A 15,863-nucleotide genomic window follows, 5' to 3' on the forward strand; every position below is an offset into this window, starting at 1 on the left:
TTTATACAAAGCACAAATATACCAGGGAGTTCTTTATGGTGTTTTATTGGGGGCGGGGGGGAGAGCAAGATGAACAATGTTATATAATAACAATAAGACTTTATCTTAATAAAAACTTAACTAGATTTTATATGATGTTTAAATGTATGTTGCCCCTCAGTAAAATAAAAAGTAATTTTTAAAGTTTAGATAGAAAATTTGAGTCAAGTACAAATATAAAAAAAAAAAATCTTCCAGATCTATTAACTGAAAACCCTTCCGCAAACCTTAAAAATAAACCAAAAATTTCGCGATTAAAATGAGTGCTCAGTATTGACAGAAACATTCTATCTAAACCTCACATTCATTTCCCCCCTCCCTGTCCTTTCCTAGGAACCGAACCATGATGCCGTCCTTCAGTGGAGAAGACAAACATCAAAAGATGGATTTCCATCATGGCTTTTTCAGTTCAGAGAACCAGCCTCACAAGTGAATAAAGACCCGCATGAGCCCTGGCCGGTTGGCTCAGCGGTAGAGCGTCGGCCTAGCGTGCAGAGGACCCGGGTTCAATTCCCGGCCAGGGCACATAGGAGAAGTGCCCATTTGCTTCTCCACCCCCACCCCCTCCTTCCTCTCTGTCTCTCTCTTCCCCTCCTGCAGCCAAGGCTCCATTGGAGCCAAGATGGCCCTGGTGCTGGGGATGGCTCCTTGGCCTCTCGCGGCAGAGCGATGCCCCGGAGGGGCAGAGCATCGCCCCCTGGTGGGCAGAGCGTCGCCCCTGGTGGGCGTGCCGGGTGGATCCTGGTCGGGCGCATGCGGGAGTCTGTCTGTCTCTCCCCGTTTCCAGCTTCAGAAAAATACAAAAAAAAAAAAAAAAGACCCACATGACAGAGCTTGTCCTCAAGGGCTGGTGACTATGATTAAAGGGAACTGTCCCCTCACTCAGTCAATTACTCAGCCTGCCAACTCTATCAAGAGTTCTGAACTAAAAGCAGGAAAGCCAGCTTTCTATAGATCAATGTCACCATAAATTACTCGGGGCTTTCATGACTACACACAACATTTACTTCCTGAACTCAAAGTGGATTAAATGCATGTTTTAAACCTCAATCTCCTATAAACCTATCACTTTTAATATAAAATAAAGGGGGGAGTGCAGCTTCTTATTGACTGGTTCTTTCCATTTCCACTCAATTTGCTCTTATTTTTCTTGTTCTTTCCCTAAAACAAACCATGGGACTGGAAGGATGGGTAGATATAGCTATAATAAAAAAATAATATTTAAAAGAAGAGAGGAAGGAGCAAAGTCAGAAAGGGAAATTCCTCCCCCTACCACCCCATTGCACAATAACAGGAGAACAAGAAACTGATTATACTAGCTCGAAAGAACCTCTACTGTAGAAACATAATCAGGAAAGGATTATTGACTTAGGAGTCCCACAGTGAAAGACAGAAAATGAATAATTTCTCAGAGTAGATTTGATTACTTTCACTATTCTTTTCCCTAAAACCTGTCTCCTTCAAAAATTGCTTGAAGATAAGGTATCAAGAAAATACAAACTAGGTAAGAAATGAAAAGCGCCTCTGAAAATCTATATACATACTAAAAACTTTCCACAGAGATGCCACTTTATTAGACGTTAGCCATCAGGGGTCATTTCCTGGTCTGGCAGAGAAATGATACCCGAGACAGGAGAAAAGAAAACAGGCAGGTTCTCACCCTTCTGTTAAGCCCATTTTAGGGACAGGAAGAACACTTAACACAACTTCTCTTCCACCTTCTTTTCCCATTCCTACTTGCTCTGTTTAGGAGCCAACGTTCGTGGTTAAGGAATCTGGGAGGCACAAAATCAAAACCATCCTTTTGACTTGGGTCAATTAAGTTACAACCTGAGAGATATACTCCCAGTTTTCCTGAAGGCACTGACTATGCTCATAAGCAAGGTCAGGTTGAATACTAACTGCCATATGATTTCTCCTGTATCATTTCTCCCCATAAAAAAGGATAACACTTTTTAATGTGAGCTTTGCCATGTGGCTAAATGATGAACGAGGAATAATCACAGGGGCAAGCACCCTGGGCAGCCAGATACATTACAGGTATCTCATTTAATCACACATTTCGGTGGCATCACTTAACACATGGACTAATTCTAACTTTGTTCACTTTCTCAGCCTACAATGACCTTAAAAAAATTTATCTGTTCCTGCCTTGGCCTTAACTAGGTCTGGTTGAATTGGCAAAGAAAATGGGCTGCAATTATACATTATTACTCTCAACCATACCCTCCAGCCTAACGCTGATCCATAGAACTTCCTGCAATGATGATAATGTTTCCTGTCCCCACTGTGCAGACACTGTAGCCAGTGACCACAGTAGCTATTGAGCATTTGCAATGTAGCTAGCTGGACTGAAGAACTGAATTTTATTTTATTTTAATGCATTTTCATTGAAAGAGTCACTTGTAGCTAAGAGCTGTCTTACTGAGAAGAGCAGCTCCTCCGTCTATCCCAGCTGCCCTCCGCCCCAGGGACAGGAGAAAACTGGGCTTGGACTCCAAATTCAGCCCTAGGAAGTGGTCCTGGTTCTGTCCCATAATCCAAGTCATTCTCCAACGCCACTCCAGCCGGCCAAGGTCAACGGTCACAAAGGGCGGCTTCTCTCCCGTCTGTCTACCTGTGACCGACTATTTGTGGTCCCTCTGCTCACTGGATTTGACATCTTAACCGGGACCAATTCCCTATTTCAGGTTCTTATCCATTCTGCATGCCCATTTGTTTCCAAAACTTTCCAATGGCTTGGGTTCTTCCCTCCCCCCTTTCCTTACTTCTGATTCTATTCATTTCCTGCCCATCATAACATCAACATCCGCTAAACTAAGTTTACATAAAAACCCCTTTTATGACACCAGGGCCCACTGGGGTTGGAGTCGCCGAGGCCAAAAATCACCACCAATTTATAGATACAAAGCTCCCTATGGTGGAAATGGATTAAATAGACAGTACAATTAATATGTTCATTCTAGTAATATTTACAAAGGAGGTGATCTCAAGCCTCATAGAGATTTCAGTCAAGCTCTCTAAAACTCTCCCCAACCCTGAGAAAGCGCCTTCGTTTGCAAACCCCTCCTCCGGTGACCCTCCTGTCAGAGGCATTAGCTGGCCCTCTGCACACAAAGCATGTCCAGAACGAGTCTGAGGTCAGAACTTTGTCTACAAAGGAAATGAGAAGGAAATTGTAGGAGATAAAACACAGCTTTAGGTTCTGGCGATTGTCCAGCTTTGTTCATTTCAGCCTAATAGTCTGAGGGGCAGGGAAGGGGGAAGCGCAGAGGGCGGCAGCTGTGATGTTTATTATGGCAGTGGCCGTACACAGCGGTCCCCCCGCGCCCCCTTCCTCCTTCCCCCTTCACTCTGCAGATTTCAAAGAGATTTACCTGTCCTCCCAGTCCCACCGCAAAGCTGAAAGAGACGGTGCAAAAGAGCGGAAAAGACTGAAAAGCACTGTTCCCAGAAAGCACAGTGCAAGTGAACTCAAAACATGGTTCACTGAATTTAAAAAATGCAGTTTTAATAATACACAGGACTTGGAGACGTCTTCGGGGCAGTGCAAGAACTCACGCCAGTGCCCGGCCACGGCCCAGGGAACGGCGCTGCCCAGATGCGGGGAGCGGACACCCCCGATTCCCGGGAGGTCGCGGAGGGCGGAACGTGTGCACAGAGCCGGGATCGGAACCCAGAGAGCCTGCCTCCCGGGCCGGCGCTCACACCGCTTGGCCACGGTGTCTCCCTGGTGGCAGCTCATTTCTCAACCACAAATAATTTCCCCATTCCTTTCCTAAACCAGAGCGGTGCATCTCAGAGCAGAAGACAAGGCCCTGTCCATTTTAAGCCAAAGAATATGCACAACGCAGCAAGTGTTATATAATCAACGGAGCACAGGCCGGCAATGGCAAAATAATCGGGAGCACATTCTTTCCCGCCCTTCTCAGTGACGTCATTGTATCTACCCCTGGCTCAGGCTCACGGCATGACTAACCCCGCTTGAATGCGCCCCGGCTGTCCAAACCCTGACAGTTTAGGAAACTGCATCCTTAGCATGGCACCACGACAGACAGATGTGGATGCCACCGTATGCCAGCCAGTTTATAAACACAGTGCCCTTACAGGTACGTTTAGCCCACACCTAAGAGCCAACCCCGAAGCCACGGGGGTAATGCAAGAGTCAGAACCTGGCAGGATTCACCTCTGTCACAGTCAAGCCAAACCTCAGTCATCTGCAAAATGGAACTAAGTCCACATTATTTCCCATTTAGCTACCATTTCATAGGTTGATTATTTCGAGCACAAGCATCAGTTATTTAAATATCACAAATACCTGTGAAGCATAAAAATGCTTTTCACAGTAACAAAAACAGACACGGAAAACAACCCATTTGTCATTACAATGTAGAAGGCATCTTCATTCAGGCTCATCGCCCTCCTTTTATTCTTTAGAAAAGATTTAAAAATTAGACTAACAGATTTTTCCATTGCAAGTCACACTGTTCTTATAAAGGGCAAGGTAATAGTTTAGGTTTGGGGAATCCCACAATCCCTGTTAAAGATACTCAAGTCAGCCATTACTGCATAAAAGCTGGCACAGACAACACATAAATGAACAGGCATAGGCCCTGGCCAGCTGGCTCAGTAGTAGAGCGTAGGTCCAGCCTGTGGATGTCCAGGTTTGATTCCTGGTCAGGGCACACAGAAGAAGCACCCATTTGTTTCTCCACCCCTCCCCCTCTCGCTTCTCTCTCTTTCTCTCTCCTCTCACTTTCTCCCCTCCTGCAGACATGGCTCAATTGGAGCAAGTTGGCCCTGGACACTAAGGATAGCTCCATGGCCTCTGCCTCAGGTGCTGAGAAGAGCTTGGTTGCTGAGCAATGGAGTAACACCCTAGATGGGCAGAGCATCACCCCCTCGTTGGCTTGCCGGGTGGATCCCGGTTGGGCGCATGAGGAAATCTGTCTCTCTGCCTACCCTTCTCTCACTGAATTAAAAAATTTAAAAATGAATGGGCATGGCTGTATCCCACTAAAAATTTATTTATAAAAATAGTAGACCAAATTTAACTCACAGGCCACAATTTTCCAACTCTTAATCCGTTAAATGATTTCTTTTCTTCCCTTCCTACACTGTCTTCTGTTCACGTCAACAGATCATTAATAAAATGATAATATGCTCAATGAAGATTTAAGAGAACAAAGTTCTAAAGAACATCATCCCGGTACAGAACACCTTCTCCTGAACTAACCAGTGCACAGAGAAGGTCGACAGCCTCCAACACGAGTTCCTGGTGTCCAATCCGCGTGACACCCAGCTCCTCCAGGTCCTGATGGGCGATCCGCAGCAGCTGCTCGCCGTTAATCTTCTCCCGTTCGAACTTGTGGACGTACTGCTGCAGGCAGTCGTCTAGGCCTAGCAGAAAAACAAAAGAGGCCGTTCATGTCGATTTGTGCCTTTACGCCAAGAAATCACCAATTATGCTGCACTGTTGGATCGTCTATACCCCATGTCTCCCACCTGATGGCCACCTTTCCAGTGTGCCCCCATCTTCTCATCTCAGACAGATCTTAAATGTGCAGCTTACACTATCCAAATGGATCCAGTTAGGTTACATGACAGTGACCTCCTCCATTCCCTTTCAACTGAAAGAATAAACACTAAACCCTTGATCAGGGGTCCCCAAACTGCGGCCCCCTGAGGCCATTTATCCGGCCCCCGCCGCACTTCCGGAAGGGGCACCTCTTTCATTGGTGGTCAGTGAGAGGAGCACATTGACCATCTCATGAGCCAAAAGCAGGCCCATAGTTCCCATTGAAATACTGGCCAGTTGGTTGATTTAAATTTACTTGTTCTTTATTTTAAATATTGTATTTGTTCCCGTTTTGTTTTTTTACTTTAAAATAAGATATGTGCAGTGTGCATAGGGATTTGTTCATAGTTTTTTTTATAGTCTGGCCCTCCAAATGGTCTGAGGGACAGTGAACTGGCCCCCTGTGTAAAAAGTTTGGGGACCCCTGTGCCTTGATGACTTGAAGTGCCCATTATCCATACTAGACACGTTTGTTTGCTAAGCAACTCCTCCATTGGGACCCCATCCGTCTCCCAGCCCATGGGAGTCAGCAGGCCTGTCAAACAAGGTGCTTTGCCACAATAGTTCATCTACCAGACCATATTAGGCTCTGGGATGACCATGTGACTCAAGGTGAACCAATTAAAATCTCCCTTGATATTTGCTATATGGACACAGGAGACTGAGGCTCTTTCTTCCTCTCCAGATGAAAGTCATAAAGACACCACCTTGCAGATGCTGGCCATCATTTTTCTGATTAGTTTTCTGGAAATAAATCCATGTGAGAGAGAAAAAGTAAATGCTCCAACAATATCCTACATGTCTGTCCGTTGCAACTAAAGCACATTTCTGATAAATACAAAATTCAAAGGAGAAGGTACTAGCAGTGGTACCCGAGAAAGGCAATGTTAGATGGATTAGCTTATGGGAATTTTCCAGGCCAAATGGGAACAAATCAAATGCCGACAGGGATGTACTCTGATATTTTTATATAATGATTAAAATAGGTGAGCCAAATAGAACTTGGGAATCTTTATTCCTGGACAGAGAACTTTATAGTCAACTTGTTTCAATGGTTTTGCTAAATAAAATTTACCTGAATCACTAGAACTATTGAAGCCTAATACCAAAAGCCATCTAGTGTTTTTGAACGATGAGATTTATATCAACTCAATCCCAACACAAAGGATAAAAACTCAATTTCAGTAGAACAATGCATGTAGCAGGCATGCTGCTCTCCCTTACCCGCCTCAAACACACACACACACGCACTCACACACACGTGTGTCTCTTACTCCTCGCTAAAGCTCTGCGACGTGGCTCCTCTCTGGACTAGGAAACACAGACAAAAGCTTAGCACCTACTTCTGAGAGAACTGAAGTTCATGGATCCTAAAGTCTGATGTGCCAGGCTCAGTGACATCTCTGCCCCACAAACTTTCCCGATTTGCTTCCTTATAGAATATTAAAAAAAAGGAACAATTTCCTGATAACTATTTGGGGCAATTAAATGTAGAAAGAAGAAGTAAGAAACAATTAATTTTATGGTAACCAGATGAGTTGGAATCGATCCCTCTTCCCTGAAATGACATCTGCCTAACAGAAGGGCTCCATCACACAGCCAACGAGGCTGGGGACACTGACAGAAATCTTGCTCCATTTGACCACCTGAAGCCACAAATGGTCTCCATGACATAACAGTTGAGCAGGCAGTGGAGGCCACGCAAGCAGCAGGTATTGACAGCAATGTTCCTGCTCCACCTGGCCTGCAGGGGTCGGGTCACAGCTCTGGGGCCACCCAGGCGTCTGCAGAGGGCCAGTATCCATCTGCAGCAGGCAGCAATGACAATGGCCAACAGCCAAGGGGAGCCTCCTAGCACTACAGACATGGCTAAATTAGGGCTCATGGAGGCTACCTAACCTGTCCACAGTCACGGAGCTTGTAAGATTCCAAGGAAAGGGTGCTTTTTAAGCCATTTTCTTCCCCTTCATACAGAAGAAAAGAGACTGAATTCACACCAAGGTCCATTAGACACAAGCCCCGTTCTTTTGCATCGCACCCAGCAAACACAGGAATACAAAAATTCTTCTCCAAGCATCTTCCTAAATAAGCAGCAAGAAGCATGGAATCTTAAGAGATATTTAGAAACTAGTACTTCAGATCTGACTGGGTCCAAAAACTTGGGCAAGTATAGACAAAAGACTAATTATTGTGAATTTTACCCTAAATGCCTTTGCCAGTTCTAAGCCGGATCATGAACAATATCCTCCACTCTCCCCTCCCTCAGAGGTTTTCTTCCCTTGCCTATTACGGCTGAATTGTGTCTCCCGAGATTCATATGTTGAAGTCCTAATCTCTAGTAGCTCAGAACATGACTATTGGGAGGCAATGTCTTCAAAGGGCAGATTGAGTTAAAAAGAAGTCATATGGATGGGCTCAAATCCAATATGACTGATAGCCGTATCAGTCACATTGATTGAAGAGGAGACACACAGAGGGAAGACCACGTGAACACGCAGGGAGAAGACAGCCATCTACAAGCCAAGGAGACAGGCCTCAGAAGCCAACGCCGCTGATACTATGATCTTGGGTTTCTGGCTTCCAGAATTTCAAGAAAAAATCAATTTCTATTGTTTCACCCACCCAATCTGTGGGGCTTTGTTATGGCAGCCCTAGCAAGCCCACATAAAGCGAATACCATTTTATTTCATATTCATCCACACGTGATAAACTCTTTCCTAAATGAAAACACACAAGGTCCAGTGACAGGCTGAACTGTAACTCATGTTTGCTGTACCAAGTAAGTCCATTGCTCAAAATACACGCATAAAACTGAGAGACTTGTATTAGTCTTCATGTGCAGACTAAATTAGTCCTTTAGAATTAAAGTAGAGAAACCATGTACGACAGAATTTCATTAGACTAAAATAAGCAGAAATAAAGATGAGGCCAGATTTCTCTTCTAACTAACCGTGAAAAGTTTCACTGAAGACACGGGACTGCAGAAGCAGCGTTAGCGCAGTCAGGAAACGCTGCAGACACACAGAGAAGAAGTTGAGATGGGAGGTGTGATGAGGGTTCCAGCTTGGACATGCAAACGTTCCAAGCTTGTATAATACAAATGATCAGAGACTCAGAACTGAAGAAGAGGGCACATTTCCCCGAGAAGGGGGCCAGAATCTGCTTGAGGATTCTGAAGGAACATAAATAATCTACTCTCAACTAATCATTAGATCCCCGAGATGCAGAACTACCAAGCATAAGTATCCTGTTCCTACCAACCTGAAAACAAAATCCACAGTGACCTAAGGACTTTCCCAAGGGACACATATATGAATAAGTTAGGTTTTAAATAGTGTCGCCCCCAGTTTTATTATTCCAATACATTGTGGCCTATTGTTCGGTTATCCTATTGTTTAAAATACAATTAAACATTTATAAATAGCTAAATCAAACTATTATGCCATCCTGCAGAGGAGGGACGGAAAAATGTGTGATTTCAAGTAAACTGGTTTTAAAATTTGCAATAAACCACAATGTGCCTATCTGCCAGTTCTTTGTTTTCCGTCAAGGGAACTTATAGAAAGTCTAGCAGGACTGAGAGAAACACCCAATTAAATAAAATTAAATACATTCCATTTCAATTAAACTAACCAGACAAGGCAACGGGAAAAGAATCATGAAGGGAAAGTCGGGCTCCCACGGGATGGGACCCAGAGAGAGAAGGCACCCAGACGTCCTGCATTGTCACTAGCTCTGGCTGTAAACACCCCTAAACTTCCCAAGAAATCCCAAATGCAAAAGGAAAGAAAAAGGTTTTATGATTTTAAAAAATACAGTTTTCTGATTTCCATCAGAAAATGGCAGGATCAACAATCCCAGTCCCACTTCTTGCTAACGGGGTTCCTGGCGCATGTCAATCAGCCGCCTCGTTTGTAAAACAGAGATAGTAATACTGCCTACGACACAGATCGGAAATGAAAATTAAACATTAATATGTAAAAAGAGCTTAGAAAACGGTGAGGGACATAACTCTTTCTGTATTTTGTGGGGGGAATGGAATGTGTTCGAGTCCGGATGTTAGGCAGCCCTCTCTGGGGCGGAGTGCATCGGAGGTAGACAAAGCCAGAACTGTCCGTGGCGTTACCTTCCGCGGAAAGTGCTCACGAATTTGGGGAACGGTGAACGTCACGGATTTCACCTGAAAACGATGTAGGATTTAGACCAGAACCCAGTGCCATGAAGAACAGGCTCCTTTCTGTTCCTGCGTGTTTCCCGGCATCGAGGACACAGCTGGGGCCCAACAGGACTTGGGAAATAAACAAATGGGAGCATAAAAAAGAAGCGAAAGAACTTCACAGACCCGTTTTCAGGGTCCATTGAAGCTTCTTCGGAACACACAGTTTAAATGTTTCTCCCTCGTCTAAGCCCTGCTGCCTTCCCACCGCACGGGGCTACAACCCCTGTCCCCAGCCTAGTCCAGACTGGCCTGTCTGGCTTCTGCCTGCCTCCCCAGCCTCCTCCCGTGCCACAGCGCACCCCCAACCACTCTGCTGGACACCAGTTACACCTGGGGGTTCAAGACCTCAAGCTCCCTTCCACCTCACGACCTGTCCACGTGCTCCTTCTAATAGAACTGTCTTGTCTCCTCCTCTCCGTCTCAGCTCACGTATTCCCTAGCAGGGAGGCCCTGGCCGATCCCAGTATGGAGAGGAGCCCCATAACCTCTGCTCTCCCGTGTGTCCTGCTGTCTTCCTTCACGGGACTCGGCGAATCTGTGTGTATTCATTCACTGTCCTGCACGCACCTACCTCTGCCCTTCTCCAAACCACGGGGCTGCAGCCAGGCCTGTCCTGACTGGTCGCCATCACACCTCGTGCATCACAAACAGAGGAGGTGCTCAGTACTGGCTGGATGCAGGAGCACAACAGCAAGCTGAAGACCACAGCTTACAAGCTGCAAACCGATGAGGCCGTACGGCCCCTGCAACCTGTCAGTGATTCTCTTTGTGAACCTGTCCAACCCTCCCTTTCTCCACACCTTACACTGCGGGCAGGCGGCAGAGGAAGACTCTTTAAGGGTCGTCAACACAAGATTCCCACAAGGTTGCCATAATCAGAGCTTGAGACCATGTCAGCCCTAGTTCCTGGAGTTATTAAAATACAGCTTTCTCCTTGTTCTCCAGAAAGCCCAGTTGTTACTATACTCTAGGAGGGGCCAACAGGTGCCCCATGTCCTGTGCTGAGAGCAACATTACTCGCATAAGTTCTCTTTTCCAATGAAGTCACCTTTACATTGTGAAGTAGGAAGAAGTGCGTGTGGGCCTGTGGCTCTAAGTCTTTCCAGCTGTGTGACCACGAACAGACCACTGCACCTGTTCACCAAAGTGTGAAATGCAGGGGCTGGAAAGAGATCCCGGGGACCCACCAGCTGCACGTCTATGAGGCTGCAACCCTTGGGCACTGCCTTCCTCCTCCCGTCTCCAAATTAGTAAGGCACCATCATCCCCAAAGCCCTGTTAACAGAGAGGTCAAGGGCTCAAATATCAAAGCCAGCTCCCATCAACAGGGCAGGTAATTGGCTTGTGACAAGGAGGACTTCTGAGGTTACACATTCTAAGATCCTATAGGCTCAGAATTAGAGCAGACTGTTAAAGATTAGATTGTTTTTGTATCCTACTTAACACAAGCACCAGGTCCTGCACAGGCTCAGCTGGGACTGACTCGGGATTCAGAGCAGTCAGAAGAGAGGACGAGGCAATGTCTGAAGGGCTGAGTTACTAAAATATAAAATGAAAATAAAAATTCCACACTCAAGAAATATGCACACTGACATACAGTACAAAGTTTTAAAAGTACACTAACGAAGCCAAAGGCCTGAGTGAGCCCTGAAACCCAAGGTCCCAGCGTCCTCTGCAGAGCTGTGTCCGGTACAGGAGCGACTGGCTGCAGGTGAAACCCCAAGCAGGCGTGCATTTGGTGGAAAAACAGACGACTTTCGGTCTTGGCCCTGCAACATGGATTGCTTCCAACCATGACGAACGTCTTTAATGCGAAACACAATAGGAAGGATACAGTTTACCAAATACTATGGAGAAGAAGAAACTGCACCAGTTCTGTGTGACCCAAAAATTAACAATGAACTAGAATTTGGGAGAAGAGATATATGAAAGGACACGTGTAATGATGGCAAATGGTTAAATGTCAGTGACTGCATGGCAGCCACCTCTAAAACTGAATGTGTAGAAACCTCTGCATCTTCCTAATGTCCCCACAAGCGTGGACCGTGGAGTCCCACATTGGAGACAAAGAAGTGAGTCGGCACAGAGAGGGGAGGTGACTTGCCCAAGGCCACACAGGACCGGGGCCCACAGCTGGGGGGGACTGGCCCAGGGTCTCTGCTCCTCACCTCCAGACACCATCTCTCCACCCTCTCGTGCAGAATGTTCATGGATGTCCCCTCAGCTGACCTAAGGAAAGGAGGGTTTTAAGTCACAGGAAAGTACACTAGTTATTAGTGACTTAGTTTGCTACCTGTGATCGCCCTCAGAAATTTCAATGGTCATGTAAAGACAATGAGAAAATTAAGAAACTGGTGACACCAACTCCTACTCCGGTGGCATATTATCCACAAGTGTCGGCAGGATCTGATGTCCCACAGTCCTTAGTAACTCCAAAATACAGGTAAGATAAATTCTATCTCTTCCCCCAAGAAATCTGGATAGAATTCCTTTGTGGCTCTTTCACTTTTGAACGTAGGTCTAGAAACTGGTTCCATTCGCCAGTGGTGACCACAGAGGACAGTGACACACCAATAAAATCAGCTGCCTTTAAAGGATTAAATATTAGTAGAATTCACAAAACTCTCCACCCATAGTTCCCAAAGATACTTTCCAAACACTTGAATTGAGTAAGAGACAGTGTGTTTTCTGTGTGCCACAAGCATCCCCCGCAAAAGACAAAGGCAGAGAGAAACAATACTACAAAAAAGAGAAAACAAGAAGCAGCTAGCAATGCAGGTCTGGGCTTTTCTGTATATCCTGAGGCTACGGGAAAAAGGGCAAACAACCCATCTGTGGTTTGCTCCCAAAGCAGAGAACAGTCCAGTTCACTCGCTCATGTGCTGACTTGCACTGAAGCACCAACAAATACGGAGGGGGCGCTTCCCTGCAGAAGCGGGGGGGGGGGGTGCCACAAACCCGAGACATACGGTAAAACGGGAGGGTCCACCCTCCCAGAGTCGGGGCTCTGGCACTGCCCTCGGAGCATGAACCAAGAAGGTCCTGAAAGAGACCTGTGGGGAGCAGGGAAAGGACTAGTGAAGAAAGATGCGTGAAGCTGTTCTCCACCACGAGGACTTGTTTTCACCGAGAGCTAGAAAATGTGGGGGGAGTGCTGCTCCACGAAGAAGAGTTAACCAAAGAGAGAGCAAACAGGGTCGGAATGCAGGAGGCAGGAACAGGACAGCGAGGAGGGAGGGGAAGCTTTGCGGAGAGTAAATGCCGCTTCTATGGGTACTGTGCTTCCACAGAGCCTTGACAGTCACTACCGAGACTGGTCTGTAAGGGAAGCAACAGTCCTGACACCTTTCCATGGGACCTCCAACCCCACCCTCACCAAACTCCCGCACCACCACCCCAGAATTCAACGATATCTGGCTTCATCTTTTCATTTGTCTGTTTCTTGTCTTGGAGAGGCATGGCATTACCAACAAAACAAAAGCTTTCTCCTTGGGAGGTCTAGAAAAAAGGATATTTTCCCCTGAACGAAGACTTCATTCCATCTGAGCCAACTTCGATATATATATTTAGCATCAACTAGACATAGCCCTCCAGCCCTCATGGGAGGAGGGGGGCTTACAAAAGCCTTCAGGGATTCCCATGAGACACATGGTCAATAGGTGGACACGAGGCAGGCCAACAAAAGACGCCGTTTTCTTATGGTCAACACATCTGTTTAGCCACCCGAGCAAAAACCATAGGTCATATTCCTAAGAGGGAATTTTGCATGAGGCTTTGCCTCACAGGAAAATCACACATGTGGAAATAATACTTTTCTATTGAAAAAAAGTATTTAATTTGAAATTTTTATTTTTATATTTATTATTTATTTGCACTATATATAACATATGTGCATATACACATACACACATACACATTCTGCCAAAAAATAGAAAATGACGTGTATACAGAAGAAGACTAGAACAATGGTTTCATTCAAGTCTCACAATTTGATCCTATATGGAACACAGGAAACGCTAAGGACATGCACTAAATGTTCACCACCCTAGAAAAGTCTTTGCCTGGTCGCCCTTCTCAGGCACTTCTGGTCTCAACTCAAATGTCACCTTTCAGAGAACCGTTTCCTGTCCATCCAACCTAAAAAAAAGAAGAAAAAGTCCATCTATGTGTCAACTGATAGTCACTGTCACCAATTCAACACCAAGAGAAACCCTCATTTGGGGTGTGGCGAAGAAGAAACTTTATTCTGGGCAAACAGCACAATTGTGGTACAGCACAGCTAGGGGACAGCTCAGTCGGGTTACGGCCCGGCTGTGGGACAGCACGGTGATGAGCAGCAAAGGCTCTCGGGCAAGGCCCCAGCCCGGCTCTGTTCCGCTCTGCTCTGCTCGGGTCCAGTCCACCCTGCTCTGCTCTGTTCCGGCAAGAAGTCTTCTGTTTGCACTCCGCCTGTGGAATGCAGTCTGCAGTCTGCAGTGGAAAGGGAACTGCGCTCCCTGAGCCAGAGCATAGCTGACCTAGACAGAGAGAAGTGTCTACCGTGGGTCCCTGATGGATCCATTCTTATGCAGATGTGGGTCCCTGATGGATCCATTCTTATGCAGATGAGGGCTCCAAATTTCCCAATTTGATTGGCCCAAAAAGCAAGGTCCTGATTGGTCTGGATCGAGGCACTGTGATTGATTGCTAAAGATGCTAATGGAGTTATTGCTGCACAGCTCTGATTAGACAGAGAAAGTCTCAGTCCTATTGGTTGATACACAATAACAGAAACTTTTTTTTTTTTTTCTGAAGCTGGAAACAGGGAGAGACAGTCAGACAGACTCCCGCATGCGCCCGACTGGGATCCACCCGGCTCGCCCACCAGGGGCGATGCTCTGCCCCTCGGGGGCGTCGCTCTGCCGAGACCAGAGCCACTCCAGCGCCTGGGGCAGAGGCCAAGGAGCCATCCCCAGCGCCAGGGCCATCTCTGCTCCAATGGAGCCCTGGCTGCAGGAGGGGAAGAGAGAGACAGAGAGGAAGGAGGGGGTGGGGGTGGAGAAGCAAATGGGCGCTTCTCCTATGTGCCCTGGCCGGGAATCAAACCCGGGTCCCCACGCCAGGCCAACGCTCTACCGCTGAGCCAACCGGCCAGGGCTCCAGAAACTTCTTTATAAGGACTGGCTCAGCCAGCACAACACAGTGCCGCCAGGCAGCTCAGTGTAGGAAGGAAGGAAGGAGTTCAGGGCAAATGGCAGACAGTTTAATGCAGGCTTCTCCCTAAAGTGCAGCCTGCATGAGAAGCCCCAATTCAGAAACAGCTGCTAGGCCCTATTCTTACCTTGGAACCCAGTTAGCCACAGAAGCCCTTCTCAGTAGGTATCCAAATCACTTCTACCATACTACCTTTTTATTTTCTTCTTAAAGCATCACTATTTGAAATTACTGTGCTTATTAGGCTAATGGCCTCCTTTTTGTCTCCTCCTTTTAAACTGCTCCATAAGAGTGAGTATCCTTGTCTGTCTTATTACCTACATATCTCCAGTCCTGTAAACAGATTCTTGCTCAGTGCAGACACTTAGAAAGTAATTGAAGGAATGAAGAATGAATGGATCTACACACTCCAAAACAACCAGAGGGCATAATAAAAGAACGAAAACACAGTGGACATGTCAGACAACCTGCCCGGAAATCCAGCCCGGCTTCTTACTGCCCTGTGTGTCCAGGACAGTTTCACACCTCACTCTCCTTAACTTCAAGCTAAAATAACATGAAGGGCTGCATTTAAGAGTGCTTTGTGGCCCTGGCCGGTTGGCTCAGCGGTAGAGCGTCGGCCTAGCGTGCGGAGGACCCGGGTTCGATTCCCGGCCAGGGCACACAGGAGAAGCGCCCATTTGCTTCTCCACCCCTCCGCCGCACCTTCCTCTCTGTCTCTCTCTTCCCCTCCCGCAGCCGAGGCTCCATTGGAGCAAAGATGGCCCGGGCGCTGGGGATGGCTCTGTGGCCTCTGCCTCAGGCACTAGAGTGGCTCTGGTCGCAACATGGCGA

The 15,863-nt window shown here is 46.7% G+C and overlaps 1 protein-coding gene across 2 annotated transcripts in view; it reads right to left on the reverse strand.

Annotated features, from left to right (window-relative positions):
- CNKSR3 (CNKSR family member 3) overlaps positions 1 to 15,863 on the reverse strand; it is an 84,331-nt gene that overhangs the window by 34,332 nt on the left and 34,136 nt on the right. For both annotated transcript variants that reach the window (XM_066248508.1, XM_066248507.1), the window contains exon 2: positions 5,276 to 5,439. In XM_066248508.1, coding sequence (XP_066104605.1) covers positions 5,276 to 5,439 — 164 coding nt within the window. The remainder of the gene's footprint in view (positions 1 to 5,275; positions 5,440 to 15,863) is intronic.

This window comes from Saccopteryx bilineata, chromosome 12 (genome assembly GCF_036850765.1).
Source record: "Saccopteryx bilineata isolate mSacBil1 chromosome 12, mSacBil1_pri_phased_curated, whole genome shotgun sequence".
NCBI classification, from domain to species: Eukaryota; Metazoa; Chordata; class Mammalia; order Chiroptera; family Emballonuridae; genus Saccopteryx; species Saccopteryx bilineata.